The 20,473-nt window shown below is 38.6% G+C and overlaps 1 protein-coding gene across 1 annotated transcript; it reads right to left on the bottom strand.

Annotated features, from left to right (window-relative positions):
• Window positions 1–17,383: 17,383 nt before the first annotated feature.
• Window positions 17,384–19,936, bottom strand: LOC118488239. The gene is made up of 3 exons (XM_035985484.1): window positions 19,304–19,936; window positions 18,322–19,191; window positions 17,384–17,735 (listed from the first exon to the last, which is right to left on the bottom strand). Exons 1-3 carry the CDS (start codon window positions 19,934–19,936, stop codon window positions 17,718–17,720), a joined length of 1,521 nt encoding a protein of 506 aa, XP_035841377.1. The 3' UTR covers window positions 17,384–17,717.
• Between the last annotated feature and the right edge of the window lie 537 nt (window positions 19,937–20,473).

Below are 20,473 nucleotides of genomic sequence, written 5' to 3'. Positions count from 1 at the left end.
TCAAAAGAGGGGCCTACTACTATAACTAAGATAATCTCTTAAAAAGTGCAAAAGTACGGAAATAATCAAAGGTTATACTAAAGGCAAGTCTGATCAAAGTGATTCATCTTGTCTATCTGTTTTATTTTCAGCATTTTTTAGTTTTTATTTTCATGTTTAAACCTTTTTCTAAAATTTTGATTTGATTAGACGTTGAGGATAAATCGGTACTAAAAGCTCTTGTGTCCTTGGACAACCTCGGTATCTTACCAACGCTATACTACGCTCACGATGGGTGCACTTGCCCATATGTATGTTTAGTGTTAGTAAAATATCGTGTTTTATAAATTTAAAACTTGACTAAAGTGTAAAAAGGGCTTAAAATATTTATAAAAACCTATCACACCTAACGCACATCAAACCATAAAGTTAAAAAGTGAGTCATTCCTCTTTTTATCACATTTTCGTGATACAGTTATATTTAAAAATGTTTTCCAAAATGTTAAATATTTATCAGTTATACTTACAGTGATTAAATTTTTGTATTTTGCAATAACTGTCAGGGGAAGTTTTATACATTACTTGATCCTCGTTACTATTGGCCAAAAAGTTAGCCAATAGTAGCATGACCACAAGCACGGGGGAAATTGTGCTCCAGTGGCCATAACCTATAACTAATATTATTTTTACATTAAATAATTAATAAATTTAATGTATGATTGAAATAAATCTAAATGATGTCTATATAAAACAGAGCTTTATTAATCATTATTAAAATATATTAGTTATATTAAAGAAAATATATTTAATAAACCTAAATTTACTATTAACATTATAAAATAATGTTTAGTAAATAAATGTATATCATAATAAAATATGTCAACTATAATATATTCTACTTTTAATATACTAAGATTATATTTTAAATCTTAGTCACATTAATTTATTAAGTAATAATATCACAATTATCTAATTAATATATTATATTTGATAAAGCTATAGCTATTAATTTGACAGAAAATGATATATTTCATTTTCTAGGCTAATTGGTCTTGTATCATAGAAAATATATTTGACAAAAGTAATATGAGGAGAGTCACTAATTGAGAGAATGATCAACAGTAAAATTGGGGGGGGGATACATTATTTGACCCTCGTTACTATTGGCCAAAAAGTTAGCCAATAGTAGCATGACCACAAGCACGGTTTTTGATAGTCACATTTAGTCCCTTAGTTTTTTTTACCCCATCGGCTTTCTAATATGTGTCGGTATAAATTCGAATTTGTCTACTTTTTACATCACATGGTGTTAAAAAATTGTGTTTTTATTTTACTTTTTTTCCCGGTTTTGGTCATCGTTGAGTTGTTACTTAGCACGGTTTTATACCCCTGCAACGCTAGGAGCATAAGACTAGTTTATTACCAAATTTTAATTATTGATGCAATTACAATTTTACCCTCAAGTATTAATTTTAATTAGTGTCACATGCCTTCAACATATCCCTTCTTACGCTTCTCACACAAAACCATTTTTTATAATAACCCTACCCTCCATATATAGCATTTAAGGCATGTTTGGCTAAACTTATTTAACCTAAAAAGGACTTTTTGTGAAAAGTCCTTATTGACTTATAACTTTTTGAAAAGGAGTTTTTAAAAAAGTGTTTGGGTTAGCTTATAGATGGGAAAAGCCAATAAGTCAATAAGTTGTTTTTTAAAAAATGTTTGGCTTAGCTTATTGATGTAAAATGACTAAAGGGGCTCAAAAAGTTATAAGTTGCTCAAAACGTCACACCATCCTAACTTCTCAAAAATGACTTTTTCTCCTTTACACAAAGTCATTTTGAAGTCCTTTTAGGTTTGCCAAACACAAAATCTCCTTGTCAGCCGGCTGTGAACTGGACCCCTTTGCGCATTTGACGGATGGTCATAATAACTGCCTGTATCCCCATATGTGTCACGCGTGTCGTGCACGCTTGGTCTTCTCTGGGGAGGACGTCTGTTGATTCTTCTTTGAATGTTTTGCTGTGGGGGTGTCTGGCGCGCCCCCTGAATTGGACCCAAAGGAGTAACCAAGGATGGTTCTGCTTATAGAATTGCTTGTTGTGCGCTCAAAGACTGATACACAACATTTATAGTAGTAATCTGCTTGGCGTACCAGGAAGCTAAAGTTTCGCCTTCTGGTAGCCCTACTAGCGCCGAGATGTTCGGGTTTGGAGCTGGGTTTGATGGACCAGCGACATGACTTACTGGGGTTCTCGTTTGAGTGATGCGAGCGATGCCCGCGCGGGGTCCCTCAGTGTTCGTTGCTTCAATTTCGACCATCTCTTCGGCAGGTTGGACTTGGACATGCGGATTGTCCTCCCCCGTTCCTACGTTAGAGTTTGTGCCAAAACCGAAATCAGGAATTACCCCTTACCAACCATGATCAAGAGGATAGAAAACTCAGAAAAAAGAAGATGGAAATGATTATAAAAATCAGTGGGCGCCAATGAAGAAACACGGAACTAACTTTAGGGTTAAGAGTGAGAGTAGATGTAGGATCGGGATTCGATCAAATGAGTCGATCAGAAGAGTTCTAGACCAAATCAGAGGCGGAATTCATTGATTTGATCTTCATTGCAGCTAGATTTACACTTAGAAGTAGATTAAATGTCGATTGTATTGATTTGACACAGTTACACGAGCTGGCGACACTTCGGTAGAGCTTCGCTACCGGAATCAGAAAGTTACAAATGAAGACTTGGACTCACCTATTTATAGGAATCGCCAGACCCCACGAACCAGACCACACCAGTCCGTGCGACCTGGTCAGTGCGTACGAACTGGATTAGCCAGCTCGTGCGACCTGGACAATAACCTCTAAACTTCTATTTGCTAGACTATTGAGCTCCAGTCTATCCAATCCAGTTATATGACTCGATACAAGACGAAGTCAACAGACATATGCACTAACAAACTCCCCCTTGGATGATGACGAGTCTTCAGTGTAACGAGTCTTCAGTCTTGATCGGTCTTCTCGCTCTTTCCAAAGTATCTTTCTCTGTAAGCATCCTCATCAATCTCTCTCTTCTTCTATCAAAATCTCAACCTGGCCCTATTCTCTCTCTAATTCTCTTTATCAGGTCTCTTGATTCCTTAAGCTTATCAGCATTAGCAGCTTCTCTCCCGAATGTTGTTCCAATAACTGAATCTGGCTCTTATGTCTTCAGACTCCCCCTTTCGATAATCTGAGATCGCAGTCTAGAATTCACTATCTGCAAGCTTTGAATCGGAAACCTGGCTCTAATCTGCATACGCTTATGCGGAAAATCCTCAGGAGTCGAAATCTAGCTTCCTTCAAAGCTTTTAACCTGCACATACTCTACCCAAAACATAAGGTTTTTTATTTATAACAACTTTAGAAACTACTTGAATCATTCTCAAATCAACATGATCTCTCATTTATGATCTCTGCTTAACCACTTGTATTCGTAACACTCAAATTTTGATTTCAAATTAATGAACCATTTAATCATTTCAAAATCATTTCTCATTTCAAACAAACTCTTCCAACCCTGTTGTCGTTCATCATGTTTAGCACTTGGAATTTTGAAAATCAGCTTTCCAACATCAGTTGTCGAAAATAAGATGAAATAAAATCTTTTTTAATTTTCAAAATTTTATGCTAAAACACACTGAAAATCTTTTTGGATTTTGGGAAATAAACTATGTACAGACATCTTTTTGTGAGTTTGTGTACGAGGATCATATCAGTTTTTGAGACTTACCACTAACACCATTGATCTTGATTTAACTTTAAGTTTTAAACAAATTCACTTCTGATTGTCAGTATTGTTGTCCACTTAAACTTCTACACAAGTTTCAATTGATTCGAGATACGAATTAGTGTTTTAAGGACTTAAACTTATTCGCGTGTCCCACCTCAGAATATACTCCCTTATCAAAATTCCCTAAATTTAGTCTTACAGGTGAGTATACCAATTTGATATCTGTATTATGGGTTAGTGCGAGACCTTGAGAGCTCAGGTATGAACTTCCGTTCAGTCAAAGAGATGAAGGCTCGACTTTAGGTGTGTTCCCTTAAGGGAATCTTTTCTTCAACTGCAATTGATTCATATCTTTCGATATTTTTCAATTTTTATGCAGAGGGTAAGCTTTTAAAAGCGCTTAAAGTATTATACGAGGTCTAGGTCATTGCTTCCGCAATATCAGAAGACCATGTATAATACCCCAAATATCAAACAGTATAAAGAACTAGTATCTCAGAATCAGGCAATCTCTCAAACAAGATTTCGGGGTTTACCCATATATCCGAAAGATGTTCCCCATGAGATAAGAAAGTATTGATATTTAGGTTTATATATCAAATTCAATCTACTAGTCGTGTGAAGTCTACTGGCACATCATCAGTGAGACTTGTTTAAAAACATTTTGACTTTCCATTTCTTTAGCATGTTGTGATAGTCCACTGATGTACTATCATTTCCTCTTTTTCACAACAAAACTCATTTTTGATTTTTCAATGTTTTTGGCTTTTTAGATTTTATCATGTTTTTGGATTTTTCAAATTTTCAAAGTTTCTAAAAATTTTTACTCCCCCTAAAATCAAAATATGTTTCAATTTTTGATTTTCAAGGAAAATTTGAAAATAAACGCAATAAACTGTACAAATAAAATGACAAACTGATGTGAATTGCTTCAATTCTCCATTCTCTTGGCTTAAACAATCAGAACTCCCCCTGACAACAAACTATTTTTTCATAATGATTTCAAAACACTTAAGTCTGTGTTAATCAAAATGGTTTTTCCGGAAAATTAGTTTGTTGATTTCACACATCATGGGGATTCATTCATCACTTTGTTCTTTCAACCACTTGTATGAAAGTTAAATCAAGTTCAACTTAATGACCTTGATTAACCACTTGTAAAAACTATCACTTGTAGATTTTTCACAAAAACATTATTCAAGAATGATGCCGATTCATGCTCCACGATTAATAACTTGGGAGCTCCGGCAAGTCAGGATTTTCAAGCAAAGAATGCTGACACCCAAGCCTGACCAGCTTTGGGTGTAACCTGTTCAATTTCACTTGGTCTTTGAACATTCCTTTTTTATTCATAGAATTCTTTTACCCCTTTAGCCCTTCTATCAACCATCTTACCAAAGATATGTTTCACTTTGCCATTAAACGCTTTTTCGACATCAAATTCTTTCTTTTCAGAATAGAATTGATTCGAAATCTCTACTTTTCCAACTTTTTGTTTTAAATTTTCAGTCCGCAATGGTGGAAAGTTGACATCATCCATTGGCGGTACTGACTTTTCTCTTTCTAGCTCAACTTGTGGCTCCTCTGACTTTGACGAGTCAGATTCATCGCCAGAAAGTGGCTCCTTTGCTTCCGAAGAAACAAATTCATCGCCAGATTTAACATCTGATTTCTTAACAACCCACGTTTGGTTGTTAAGATTTACTCTTCTTTTGTAAAACCTTTTAGAACACTCACCAACTTCATATGTTGAATTTTTAAACATTTTAAATTTTTCAGTTGGTGGTTCAGTTTTATCAACAACTTTTTCTTTGAGTTTAGAAGACACTCCCTGTTGTGTGTTGGTTGCCTTTGGACAGTTCCAGGCGATGTGACCAACTTTTTTGCATTGGTAACAGGTTCTTGTCTCCTTTTTCTGATTAGTTTCATTCTTCTCATGTTTATGTTTTTCTGCAAGAAACACTTTGTTCGATTGCTTCCAGAATGAGCTCTTTTTCTCTTTTTCAGAACTTGCTCCTGAAACAAATTTAGTTTTTGGTTTATAAATTTTCTCATTTTTATGATTTTCGGGTGGAATAAAACCCAATCCCTTCTTTTTGAAATTACTGTTATGGTTTGGTTTCTTTCGATAACCAGAACCAGAACTGTAACCTTTTTTCTTGTTCAATCTTTGTTGAACTCTTGAAGTGTATTTTTTAGGTTTTTTAGTAAGATTTACATCTTTTATTTCAGAAATATTAATTTCTGATAATTTGAAAACCTTGTTAATCATTTCAGTTTTAACACCTCTTATTGGAAATTCTTCATCAGAATATAATTTGTCTGAGTCATTCAAAGTATATGCTACTTTGAATGTTTCGTCATTCAAATTATTTTTTGGTATCAGAAAATCTTTATTGTAAACCCTTTTGACCGATGATTTCAAACTGTCAACTGACGAACTTGAGCTCTCAGATTCAGACTTTGACTCTGACTCCTCATCCTTATCCAACACCTGATCAAGCACCTCTATTTTGACCGATGATTTCAAACTGTCAACTGACGAACTTGAGCTCTCAGGTGCTTAGACATCATCACTGCATTCATCATTGTCAAAGCATCTTCCCTTTCTGAGTTTGTCTTTTCCAACTGGTTGACTGTTCTGTTCAACACGTCATAAGATTCTTTCACGTACTTAACATCGAATAACAATTTTTCTTTCATCTTGTCTAGCTCACTGAACTTCTTATCTTTCTCTTCACAATGTTTGCATGGTTCCAAACATTTCAGACAAGGTTTTGTGACTTCTACAATCTTTTCAATCTCAACAATCTTCTCAACAAGTTTAACTTCTTCACTCTGTTCATACTTCTCTTCCATCTGAACAACATTCTCACATTTTACCTCTTTCTTTTCTTTTGTTGCTCGTCTCTCCTTTAGCTTCTCCAATTTATCTGCAAAATAAAATTTGAAACTTTCAGGAGATAGATGAGTTTTACCAGTGTTTATTTGTTTAATTTCTTCATCATCATCACTGCTATCAATTGATGATTGATCAAAGACTGGTGTCTTTTCTGAACTATCTTCTGAAGAAACAGACTCTCCATCTTGACTTTTCTCATCATTTGCAAACACATCCATCCATTCTTTCATCAACTCTGGCTCTTTAATGATCTGTGCAACAAATGCTCTAAACTTTGAGTTACTTTCAGCTGGAATATATTTGTCCCAGCTAAATCCCTCTGGCAATCTTTCATCTTCTTGATCTGGAGGCATAGTAATACAAGCTTTCTTCTTTCCATCTTCAATCGAAATAGTACGGGATGATGACGGTTGTTGAGCTACCTGATGATATATTGCTTTCCGATAATATTCATTGTTCCCGAAAGGATTCTGAGCTCCACCTGCTTCTCGGTTGGTACATTCCCTCTTGAAATGTCCTTTTTTCCTGCACCGAAAACAAGTAACTTTAGATTTATCAAAACCTAAAGTAGAAACATTAGCATCACGTAAGTCATCTCTTCCTGTAATTTGCTTAAATTTCTCAGCTCTCCTCAACACGCTCGCTAAACACCACTTAATATCCATTAGCTCCATTTCCTCAGCATCAATCTGATCGTAATCCTCTTTTGTTAACATAGGATTTCTGATCCTTCCCGCAACCAAACTCTCATATGATTCTAACACGGTAACTAGTAATGCCATATGACCTTTAGCGACTTCTTCAGAGAAATTCTGACCGTTCTGAAGATGCAACGCGATGTTGCATTGTAGCACATGACTATTACCATTGTTTGAGCATTGAGACTGATAATTTGAAGTTGAAACATTGGGATTAACACTCGGATATGAAGAAAATCCACTATTGTTGATTGAACTTTGTTTGAGTGATCTGGATGAGTTTTCTAACGCTGAAAGCAGTTTGAATCTTCGGACTAGCTTCAACATTTTGAACATTACCTTTGAAATACATCTTGATATCTTGTTGACCACTTGAATTATCATTCTAGCGATCTTTTGTTGTTCAAGATCTTGTCCTTCAAGTTTTTCAATGAATTGAGCAATTGACAATCTATCATACTCTCTGGTATTCTTCAAAATCATAAGATATGTACCCCATTCATTTTGAGGTAAAGCATCGGCCAATTTTTCAACCCATTCCTCTCGATCTTTATTGATATCCAATCGAGTCATTGAACGCACTAAATGATCATATCTCTCAATAAGAGTCTTTGTAGTTTCACCTGACAAACTTGAAAACAATTCAAATACTTTATTTAATAATGATTTTTTATTCTTGATCATCTCCGTACTTCCTTCGAATTTTGTGCGAAGTGCTTCCCAAATCGAACGTGCACTACCATCATGTTGAAGTAATACGAAAATGTCTTCTTTCACAGCTTGTAAAACCCGTGAGGATCACAATGATATCAATCTAACCTTGTGAGAGTGCGGAAACCAAACACAAGGTGATTCAAGAAACAATATAAAGATCAAATAATAAACAAACAATAAAGAACAATCAAACCGAAACTTGCATTCAACTTAGAAGATGACTGATACAAGATCGATGGAACTCGGTTCCTTGCTTGGTGTCGCCTTTCCTTCTACTCGTAACCAACAACCCCTAATCAAGTGATTAGGGGTGTTTATATACAAAACACATTAGGGCCGAAAACATACTTAGGCCCATGCGACACCTACTCTAGCCCAACCCACAAGTGTTTAACCCAAAACATAAACAAACTAGTTACAAGATCAATCCCTATTGTTAACCTACATGAATAAACCTTCAGGTTCTAACAATCTCCCCCTAGGTTTATGCATGCAGGTTCTTCCGACTTCAACTGCTTTGATGACCACCACTTGCTCTGTCACTACGTCCTCCAAATCCTTCCTTATGAATACGAATCACAGAAGCTACTGCAGACGTCCATCCCTTAGCAATTTCTTCATACTTTTCTGTAGCTCGGATTTGGTTGCTTGCCAGTACTTCAAGATCTTCAACAGCAAGATTCAATAAATCAACCTGATCCACCAAACAGTAACTCTCATCTCCATCACAAACAATTACAGCTTGACCTAGACGTTCATTATACGCCCAAAAGTGCATAGTCTTCAGCGCCCCTTTAGGAATCTTTCTCACCAACGGAATCGTCTTTTCCTTGTCAGTAGCGGGCCAATGCACTATCTTCATCCGCTTGTTTGTATATGGATCCCTGATCCCTTTTGCTGGTTTAACAGTGGTATCTGCTGTACGCATCGAGGGAAAACCTTTTGCAACTTCCCTTTTCAATCTCTCGAAGAACATATGACCAGGTCCATTAAGCTTATCATCCACATAAGGTTTATTTACCAAATCTGTTAAGTCTACCTTAGTGAATGACTGAAATTGCCCTGAACGCTTGTACCATTCGACCGGTCCAACTTTTCTTTTAATCCACCACCTGTTACGGTCATGATCATAACCCCAGCTAACAACACCAGATCGATTCCCTTTCTTGTCGTAGAGAGTTTCACCAACATCCATCAAATGATGTGTAGCACGTGCATCTTCATCATCAGGATTTGCATTTTTGTTCTTCAAAATTACAAACTCTCTCTTCTTCTTCAACCTCTCTGCTTTCGCTTTCTCTGCTTCTGGATCAGTAACCCTTTCAAAGTACTTTTCCATAGCAGCAGCCTTTTCAGCATTATCTTTCTCAAAAGCTTTCTTTCTGTTCTCTACATCAGTGGGATCAGAAAACTCTTGACCAAATTTCTTTTCAAGCTTGCCTCGCAGATCATAAACAATATTGAACAATAGACCAACATCTCCCTGCAGTTGCTCAATCTGTTGATCTTTCTTCACAATGGTGTCTTCAAGTTGTATGATCTTCGCATCTTTATGTATAGAATCTTGTTCGAGCACAACCAAGCGTTTCTTCATTTCTCTCATACTTATAAACTCATCATCATCACTGGAATCACTGTCGAAAGGCATTCTGAGTGGTTCAATAGGCCGTTTACCACTTGAACTGCCCGGTTCTTCATGAATAGTACCAGAAGGTCCAGCACTAACAGTATCAGAAGGCCCAGCTTCAGTGTGAGCTTCAACATTAGGTACAGCTTCAGTTTGAACTTCAACATTAGGCACAGCTTCATGTTGAGCTTCAACATTTGCCATAACTGTATCATCACCTTGAATTCCAGCATCAGACTCAAAGAAACTATCTGTAGTAGTAGTGGTGTCATCAACATTTGTTTCGAAATCAAACTTATATAAACCTTCAGCATCATCAGCAACAGTTACGGATTGATCTTTGCTTCGTTCGATAAACATTCCAGGTCTAGGATCCCGTCTTTTCCTTTTTAGCGGAATATCATCAGAATCCCTTGGGCTTTCTTCAGGCTCTTCAGTAGACACTGACAGATTGGTAGGAGGATTACCCATCGTATCAGCCACTTTCTTTAACAACAGAGCCAAATTCTCAGCAGAAATCACCGGATTAACAGTAGAAACAGCATCAGCATTAACTTCAGGAGGAAGTTCAAAATCATCATCATCAGATTCACATGCAATCTCAACACCTTCATCGTCAGAGTTGATAGTGATACGCTCTGGCTCTGGCTCATTTTCAATACTCCTTTGAATGTCATGTTCTTCAGCAACTATGGCACGTGCAGGTACGGCTTGTGCCCTGACTGGATTCTCAACAACATCTTCGGTCTCTGCAAACTGACCGAACTTCTCTAACTCAATCAACCCCTCAAACTTCTTCTCTGTTCCTTTCTTTGTTGTAAGGGTACCAAAACAGGAAGGACCCATGGGCTTTAACTCCAGCGTGTTACCCGATCTCCTCAATTCAGGATAACGAGCATTCAGAATCATCTGCACAAACCTAGGATACATCAAAAACTTATCCTTTCGTAGCCCAATAGCATTCCTTTTCATTGCCTCTAGAACGTATCGTGAATAGTTGAACGGCTCATTTGTAATCACGCAAATCAATGCAGCCGTCTGCGTTGTGTTTAGTTGATCAATTCCCCCTCGGTTCTCTGTCATGCACAATAGGAACATGTGCAATAACAAACGCCAGTATGGATGAACAAACTTTTTGACCAGGGGAGGAAATCTTCCTTCATAGCTTAGACGTGGCAAGATAGCTTCAATTGCTCCAGCAGCAAGCTCGATTGGATCCGTTTCTTGATCATTAAACTGCAACGCTTCCCTGATAACCTGCTCTGTCACGATAATCTTCGTTCCGTTGATCTCAGCAGTTATTGCTCCCTTTCCTTCAACAATTTCCACCTTTGCAGTCTTCCAGAAATCTCGTATAAGACTTTCATACACAACCGGATTGTCTCGAAGAGCGTGAACAATACGGCAAGTATTTAAGCCTTTAATCAAAGACGTGTACAACTGCTTGTGCTTTACAGGTGGAGGTGCCAAATACGCAACTTGATTGTAAGAAGCAATAAACTTTAGGTCCATTTTCTGCACATCACACAAAACTTATAAGTTTCCAATAGCACAGTGATAAAAATTAAAAATAAAACAAACACTGTTACTGTTCACTCGTAACCATGAGTCGCAACCCAAAGTTTCGAGTCGAAACCATGAGTCGCAACCAGGATAACTGAGTCGCAACCATGAGATTGCGAGTCGCAACCATGAGTCGCAACAGGCCAAAATGAGTCGCAACCATGAGTCGCAATCTCGAGGTTGCGAGTCGTAATCATTGGTTTCGAGTCCTGCTGTTCTTGATTGCGACTGGAAACTTCATCGGAAACTTCAACATGTCATCGGAAAATTCATCGGAAACATCAAATCTTCATCGGAATCTTCATAGATTCGCCGGAATCTTCAACAATCCTGCAAAATCTTGAAGAATGACGTCACATTTACCTGTTGATGATCTAACTTGATTGCGAGTCGCAACCGGAATATGAGTCGGAATCTGATTACGGCCGGAATTTCGAGAGAGAATTCAGAGAAGATTGCGAGTGAATAATGAAATTATGACTCGTAATCACCTTTTATATGACCACTGTTTCTCATGGGCCAAGTTTATTGGGCTTGGGCCTGATGGACTTGGGCTCAATAAATATTTTCAGCAACTGATTTAAACAACCCAATTAAGAAACCGAATTTTTTTAAATAATAACCCATCAAACCATTGAGCATTATTTTGCAAAACAAAACCTAAAACAAAAATAAATAATAAAATATTATTTACAAAAATAAATCAGGAAATTTGCATAGATGCTCAGGGATCAAATCACAGGGTCTCGGGCATGACTTCACTTATCAACACTGATCTACTAGAGGATGATCTAGACAATTGCCAGTATATTTGTCCTCTTAAACTCATCTCCCTAGATCTTTTCCATATAACTGCCTGTATCTCTTTTTATCATGTTTTGATATTTTTAATAATGAGCACCCAAACAAATACTAATCAAATCCCGGAATTATGCACAGCTCACTCTATCATGCAAGCAGTTTCCCTACCACATATTTCACAAGCCCAATCCAAATTTCTGAAATCTTAACTGGGAATAGGTTGAGAAAAGAACAGAATAGATCTTAGAATGAGATGATATAATATACAGATCAAATGAGTTTTCTCAATTTGATATAGGTTTATTGGGTTTCTTTTGGGCACTAGAGGGCCTCTTTCGGGTGTTAATTGATCTACAGATCGACAACGTACAGCTAGGTCAGCATGTATCTGGATGCAGCAGAAGCTGTCGTTGCCTAGCACCTCCAGGTCAGCATGTATCTGGATGCAGCAGAGGAGGTACACGACTTTTTCAGATAAGATTTCAGAATCAGACCAAAATTGTGTGTATCGGGAAAAGCATACAAACATTCAAATAGACATGAGCTAATTCCAAGTGATTTTCTTTTCTGAGGTCATGTACTGGTTTAGTTCTGAACAGAAACAGCTATTGTTTCCAATCTTAAGGATAGAGCCTACCAACACATCATACTAGAGTCAAACAATTTCGATACTGGTCTTACATGAGTCAGCCCTTGACCATAAAGTGAAAATTCATTTCATTTCCCTGTCCAGCCATACTTCCTTTTGAAACTCTTTTTGTATTTTTTAATTTTTCAATTTTTTTGTATTTTTCGATTTTTCTCCCCCTAAATTTGTGCATAAATAAAAAACTACCTAAGAATAGAAAACTTTATGAACAAATTTACCTACGAAAAACAAAACAAAACAAAAATATGCTCAATCAGTAAAACGGATCATTTTTAGAAAATCCACAAGCACTCTGAATTTCGAGCTGCTGACAGGTTTAGTGAACAAATCGGCAGCATTTGCATCTGTGTCGATCTGTTCAAGCGTAATCAGACCTCTGTCAAAACAGTCTCGAATGAAATGAACTTTAATATCAATGTGCTTGGTTTTGGAGTGAAAAACAGGATTTCTAACAATTTGTATTGCAGCATCATTATCGCAGTAAATAGTAGTGTTAAGATATGTCAAACCATAATCCTGCAATTGATGTTGCATCCACACCACTTGAGAGCAAGAAGCAGAAGCAGCAACATACTCAGCTTCAGCTGTGGATATCGCCACCGTTTGTTGTTTCTTGCACTGCCAAGAAATGAGCCGATCACCCAAAAATTGACATCCCGCAGAAGTGGATTTCCTGTCACTGTCAGTACCTCCAAAATTGCTGTCAGAGAAAGCAAACAAGTCAAAATTGGAATCTCTCGGATACCACAGGCCAAACCGAGGTCGGCCTTTAAGATACCGAAAGATCCGTTTAACAGCAATAAGATGAGAAGTTTTAGGATTAGCCTGATAGCGTGCACAGTTGCAAACAGCAAACATGATGTCCGGACGGCTAGCAGTGAGATACATTAATGACCCGATCATTGACCTATATTGACGTTGATTTACAGACTCTCCTTCTTCATCTTCAGTCAACAATGGTCTCTCAGCCATAGGTGTCTCAGCAGGCTTTGCATCCGTGAACTTGAACTTTGCCAGCACATCATCCACATACTTCCCTTGATGAATCAGAATTCCTTGCGAACTCTGCTTGACTTGAAGGCCCAAAAACAGAGTCATCTCCCCCAGAGCACTCATTTCAAACTTTTTCTTCATAACTTTCTCGAATTCCTTGCATAGATCCTCGCTTGTTGATCCGAAAATAATGTCATCAACGTAGATTTGAACTAAGATTTGATCGCTGCCTACTCTCTTGATGAACAGAGTCTGGTCAATAGTGCCACGTGTATATCCATGAGCCAACAGATGTTCTGTTAGGGTGGCATACCAAGCTCGAGGAGCCTGGTGTAACCCATACAGTGCCTTGTCTAACTTGTAGGCATAATCAGGATGATCTGGATGCACGAATCCTGGGGGTTGCTCGACAAAAATTTCCTCCTTCACATCTCCATAGAGAAACGCGGTCTTGACATCCATCTGATAAACAGTGAATCCCATGTATGACGCGTACGCCAAAAAGATCCGGATGGCTTCAAGTCGTGCAACCGGAGCATATACTTCATCATAATCCAGTCCTTCGATTTGCCTAAATCCCTGAACCACCAGTCTTGCTTTGTTTCGAACAATGACACCTGCAGAATCCTGCTTGTTTCGAAAAACCCATCTAGTTCCAAGCTTACGCTTTCCGGCTGGCAACTTGACAAGCTTCCATACTCCAAGTTTTTCAAACTGGTTCAGCTCTTCGTGCATAGCATCTACCCAGCCAGGTTCCTGCAAAGCTATATCAATGGTTTTAGGTTCGATTTGATAAAGATAACTAGAATATAAGCAAGTGTTAATGGTCCCTGATTGACTCCTGGTCAAAATTCCTGCATTTACAGGACCAATCACATTTTCGATTGGGTGATTGCGTTGAACGCTCGTCGGTATGGCCAAATCTGGTACCGTCTCCTCTTTAGTGGTGGTGTTGCTACACTCCCCCTCATCAGGTGCACTTGTAGTGTGAATTACAGGAGAAGTGACTGTACAATCCTCAGGGATTGGATCAGGAAACATTGCTGAGTCACTGGTTGATGCACCTTCAGGGGATTGATTGATCACCGGTGTCGGTGTAGGATGTTGCGTGAACACCATTCCCGGTGGATCAACAGTATGATGCTTCACAATTTCTTCCATCTGTACTTCGTCCTCTGTATCTTCAAACGACAATGGTTGTTTTGGAACTGATGCACCTGCAACTGAAACATCACTTGACAAAATGTTAAATGATTTAAACAGAGCAGAATAATCATATAACCAATCTGGACCGACTCTAGCGTCCGTAGCATTCTCTTCAAGCCATTCGATGTTGCACGACTCAACGACTTTCCTAGTTACTTTGTTGTATACCCTATAAGCAGAGCCTTTAGCATATCCAACAAAGTAACATTCGTCACCTTTGACTTCAAACTTTCCATTTGAGTCCATTAGTAATAATACACATGGACAACCAAAAATACGAAAGTGTGAAACCGAAGGTTTATGTCCTTCCAGAATCTCATAAGGAGTTTTCATGTGACGTTTATTAACTAAAGCATGATTCTGGATATAACAAGCCGTGCTAACAGCTTCGGCCCAAAAGAAGCTAGGAAGCTTTGAATCAGCCAGCATGGTACGTGCTGCCTCAATTAGAGTACGATTCCTTCTTTCAGCCACTCCATTCTGTTGTGGAGTGCGAGGCGCACTGAACTGTCGATCAATTCCCTTTTCACTGCAGAACGTATCCAAAGTAACATTCTTGAATTCTGTCCCATTGTCTGATCGAATAACCTTCACCTTAGTACTCGCTTGATTTTCAGCCAATGTAATGAACTGTTTCACCAGTGCAGCAGTTTCGTTTTTGTGACTGAGAAAATACACCCAAGTGTAGCGAGAGTAATCATCGACGATTACTAGACAGTAGGCTTTCTTCCCGATACTCAGCACATTCACTGGACCAAAAAGATCCATGTGAAGTAGTTCGAGTACAGCTTTTGTCGAGGGTACTGGTTTAGACTTGTGAGGTTTTCGATGAGCCTTCCCTTTCGCACAAGCAACACACTTCTCTACCAACATGAAATCCTTGATCGGAAGATCTCGTACCAATTGACCTTTAGCTAGACGATTCAGATTTTTCATATTCACGTGCCCGAGTCGACGGTGCCACAACAAACCATCATGCTCTGAAATCTTCGAGAATAAGCAGGTGATCTCTTCACACGGCTTCTTGTTCATATCAATGACGTAAGCGTTTCCTTTTCTTTCAGCAGTCATCAAGAACCAGTCTTCTGGAATAACGATCCCAGGCTTCAGAACATGACATCCCTTCTTCGTAAAATGAACTGAATTCCCTCTATCACAAATCTGCGAAATACTCAACAGATTGTGTTTCAGTTCTGGAACATAATTGACATTTTCAAAGCTGAGAACACCGTTTTGAACAGTTCCTTTCAAAGTGATTCTGCCAGATTCACCTCCCGCAAATGAGACATATCCACCATTAAATTCTTTGACATTCACAAGCTGGGATAAGTCTCCTGTCATGTGCCTGGAACAGCCACTATCCATGTACCAGAGGCGCACGGTAGTCCTCCACAGCTGTTCCTGCACGAGTAGCGGGATTAGTTAGATTTAGGAACCCAGCCCATAGTGGATCTGGGTTTCCCTTGAGCATCGAAATACGTTACTCTTTGCCACACTAAATTCTCTTTGTTTAGAAATTTTGAAACATTTCTGTGTGCTGCCTTTTGATGATATGACTTCATTGGATTGGATTGCATGCCATTGACCTTAGGTTTCCAAAACTGTCTTGACCAGTTAGATTTTAAACTTTCAAAAGCGTTACCAAAATAATTTCTCTGATTACGCTGAAAATTTGTTTGTCGGTTCTGATTAAGGCGTTTGGCTGCATTCCAATCCTGATCAGAAGGTCTAGTCCTATGATGATCTTTGCTCTTCATCGTCTTAGTCCGAGCAGACTTCATAGACTCCGAACATTTAGATCGATTAGACGTAACTTTCTGATTTCGCCCTGATGATTTCTTGTCTGGTGTCCTTGGGAGTTTACCACAATTTCTGGCAATGTGGCCGGCAATGCCACAGTTAAAACAAGTTTGACGCTTCACATTTTGAACATTTTTGACATTAGGTCTCTGCTTGTTCGATTTCATGTGATTCAACGTTTTAGTTTTCTGACCATGTTTGATTTGTGGTTTTTCTTTAATCAACTTTTCTGTTGATGATTTCACCCTTTTATCAACCCCCTTTTCCTTTTCACTTACTCTTGATTCCGAATTTGAACATGTATGAGCTTCATCCAAATGTGTTTTATCAACACATTTATCATCTGAAACTGATTCAGGTTCACTTTCCGAACAAGAAGAAGTTTCAACAGTATGCTCTTCCTTAATGCATTTCTCGAGTGAAACTGATTCAGGTTCACTTTCTGATCCTGAAGAAGTTTCATCAACTTGCACTTCCTTAATGCATTTCTCGAGTGAAACTGATTCAGGTTCACTTTCTGATCCTGAAGGAGTTTCATCAACATGCATTTCCTCAGAGCATTTACTTTGTGACACAGGTTCTGATTCATTTGGTAATTCGGTTTCCAATGGGGTCCCACTAGATTCAACATTAGGGACACCCACTGAGACAGGTTCAGAAGAAGAATCAGGATACACTTGATTTTCTTGAGAAATAGTTTCAGTGGTTTCACTGAATGCATCCTTGGGGACCGCACCTGTAACATTATCACAAGCTGAAACATTTGATATGTTATCATCACAAACATTAGCTGAAAAACTATCATCACCACAAATATTGTTCAAATCATCCACACAAACATTATCAGTTTTGCCCAAAACAGCAGGCTCACAAGACGAAACAAACGCAGAAAACGACGCAAACAAAGAATTGGTAAAAGCAATGTCTGACTCAGTTGGTTCAGAATAATATTCAAAATAAGGTTCAGAAATGTTTGAAACAATAACTGGTTCACTCCCATGAACATCATCACATCTTACTTCTGAGCTATCATCTGCACATGACAACGAGATGTTAGGATCAATTGTGCCTTTAGGAATAAACTTTAAAGGCGAGGGCTTTTGTGGCTCAACAGTTTTGTTGTGAACAGACGATTTGCTAGATGAGCCATAAGTCATTTTGCTTTCATTCAAGATCTCCTCCTCAGACATTGGCAAATAAGTGTAATTGTTATTGTATGGAGGAGGAGTCTGATTGTAACCCAAACCCGACCCTTTCTTCTTAGAGTAAGCCAATTGTTCATCACACAGATTTTTTACTAACTTACTGGAGGAATCAAATTTCTTGATGTTTAATTGATTGATTTGGTATTTGTCTCTTACACTCTCCAGTTCCTTAGTTACTTCACATAATTTTTCTTTGACTATCATTAGTTGGCCTTTAGCTACACTGACATCGTCCTTTAGTTGAACGATGTCCTTACGCTGAGCTTCGACTTTTTCTTTGAAAAGTTTTTCATTTTTCGTTAAAGTGAAATTTTTTCTTTTAATTTCATTGTAATCTTCGATTAGCTCAGCGTTGTGTATTCTATAAGCCTCAACACGTTCCCTACATTCAGGAGTGCAGAAAACTGAAAGTACCTCTTCTTTGGTGAGACCTTTGACAGGTGCTGACAGGATTTGAGTCATGAAAGCGAAATCGTCAGCAGCAGTCTCTTCCTGTGGCTCAGGGTCATGCTCGTTTGAGGTCATGAAAGCAATGTTAGAAGTTGCAGCTTGATTATCTGGAGCTGATATGTTCAGACGCTCAATCTCAGAGGACCAGTCAAAGTTGACATTTGGCTGCACCACCAGCGCTTGTGCTAATCCCTGCGGCTGTGGACTTCCAGAGGCAGCTGCATCTGCTATACTTGCAGTAGACACAAGAGCCCTTTCTCGATTAGGAGTAGCTGGTTGTGCAGGAATAGTAGGATTCTGATCTCTGTTCATGGGTGGCTTCGGGCAGTTCCTAGCATAGTGTCCTTCCTCATGACAGTTGTAACATCGAAGATTGAAGGGCACTTTAGAAGCTCCATTCCAAGCGTTGCCCCACCTGTTTTTACCCGTTTTCTTCACAAACTTTTGAGCTCTGAATGCCGCCATTGCCATTTGCCAGGTGATATCCATTTCTTCAACATCATCTGGATGAATCTGTGACAAATCATCTTGACTCCACTTTGGTGGATCAAGCTTCCCTGCAAGAAAAGCATTCAAACAGTTGATTACAGAAGCTGCTATGTCTAGCTTTTCCTTTGACTGACTTGCGAAAAATGCCATCATCTCATTGTTCGTAGAGTGAGCAGAAGCAGAGGCAGCAGCAGAAGCCTTTCCAGCATTTTGAACTGAAGCTGGAGAAGCTGAAGAGACGATTTGATTTGAGGATCCAGATTGAGAGACAGGAATTGTTGCGAAACATTTGAAATCCTCCTTGTGATAGAAGAGCTGTGTTGCTGTCGCTAGACGTGGTTGAAGCTATTGAGAAACCGGCAGCCAGCATGCTGTTCTTGTAGTTAGTCTCTCTCTGCTTGTCATCCAATTCACAAGCTTTGATGTGCGAGATCATCTCAGACAGGGTGCATCTTGCAAGATCTTTAGTCTTCTTGATCATAGCAACATGATGATCCCAACTCTTGGGCAAAGCGTTGAGAAGTTGTCTGTTGGTGGAGGCGTTTGATGTATGAATTTCTTCCATCTGCATTTGAGTCACCAGCTTGACAAACCTTTGGATCTGATTATCTACTGTTTCACCATAAATATGGTTGAAATTGTTGAAATTTTGTTGCAGCAAGTTCCTTCGACTTTCTTTCATATCTTCGTTACCTTCATACACTTCTACCAGAGAGTCCCACAGTTCCTTGGCAGATTTGCATGTGCGAAAGCCCATGGCAATATTAGGACCCAAACCCATGGTCAAGTAAGAGAAAGCTCGATCATCTTCTTCAACAATAAGCAAATCATCTTCAGTGTATTGTTCTCGAGGCTTCTTAACTTTAACATCAGGTTCTGTAGGACTTTCCATCATAATTTCCCTAGGTCCCCTCAAGATGCTGCGCCATAGCTTGTAATCTTTAACCTTAAGATGCTGTTCAAAGCGCCACTTCCACTCGGGAAAGTCGTTGGCATCAGTTAGCCTAGGAATGCGTGATGTGGTCCCAAGCTTTGAATCAAGTTCTTGTTGCTGAGTTAGGGTAGACAATTCACTGCTGGTGGTTGACATTGTTAATTAATCAGTTAATTAATTAATTAATTTTATTTAGTCCAAAGTCAACAGTCCAAATGTCCGTCACAATGTGTCGTTGCGAGTCGAAACGAGGTTGCGAGTCAAAAACTTCTGTTGATTGCGAGTCGTAATGACGATGGTTGCGAGTCAAGTCAAACTGTGGATGCGAGTCGTAACCGAGGTGGTTGCGAGTCGTAACAAAACAGGATGAGCCGAAACCACAGTTGCGAGTGAAGGTCAAACAGCTGGTTGCGAGTCGTAACAAAACAGGATGAACCGAAACCAGCAACTGTTGCGAGTCGTAACTGAAACGTGATGAACCGCAACTAAGAGATTGCGAGTCGTAACCTGCAAAACAAAAGTGATAAGAACTGTTTACTCGCAATCCCGACTTTTCAGCAAATTCCAAAATTCAAAGATATTGTAATCTTTGAATCTGTTGCACCGAAATCCCGAAAAATCAGCAAACACCAATGCTGAAATCAACAGAACCAAAATCAGTGATTTTTCAATGAATTTTTAAGAACAGTCGAT

The sequence above is a fragment of the Helianthus annuus genome, chromosome 16, assembly GCF_002127325.2.
Source record: "Helianthus annuus cultivar XRQ/B chromosome 16, HanXRQr2.0-SUNRISE, whole genome shotgun sequence".
Classification (NCBI taxonomy): Eukaryota; Viridiplantae; Streptophyta; class Magnoliopsida; order Asterales; family Asteraceae; genus Helianthus; species Helianthus annuus.
The sequence above is the reverse complement of the archived record's forward strand: the minus strand, read 5'-3'. Positions and strand labels throughout refer to the sequence as shown.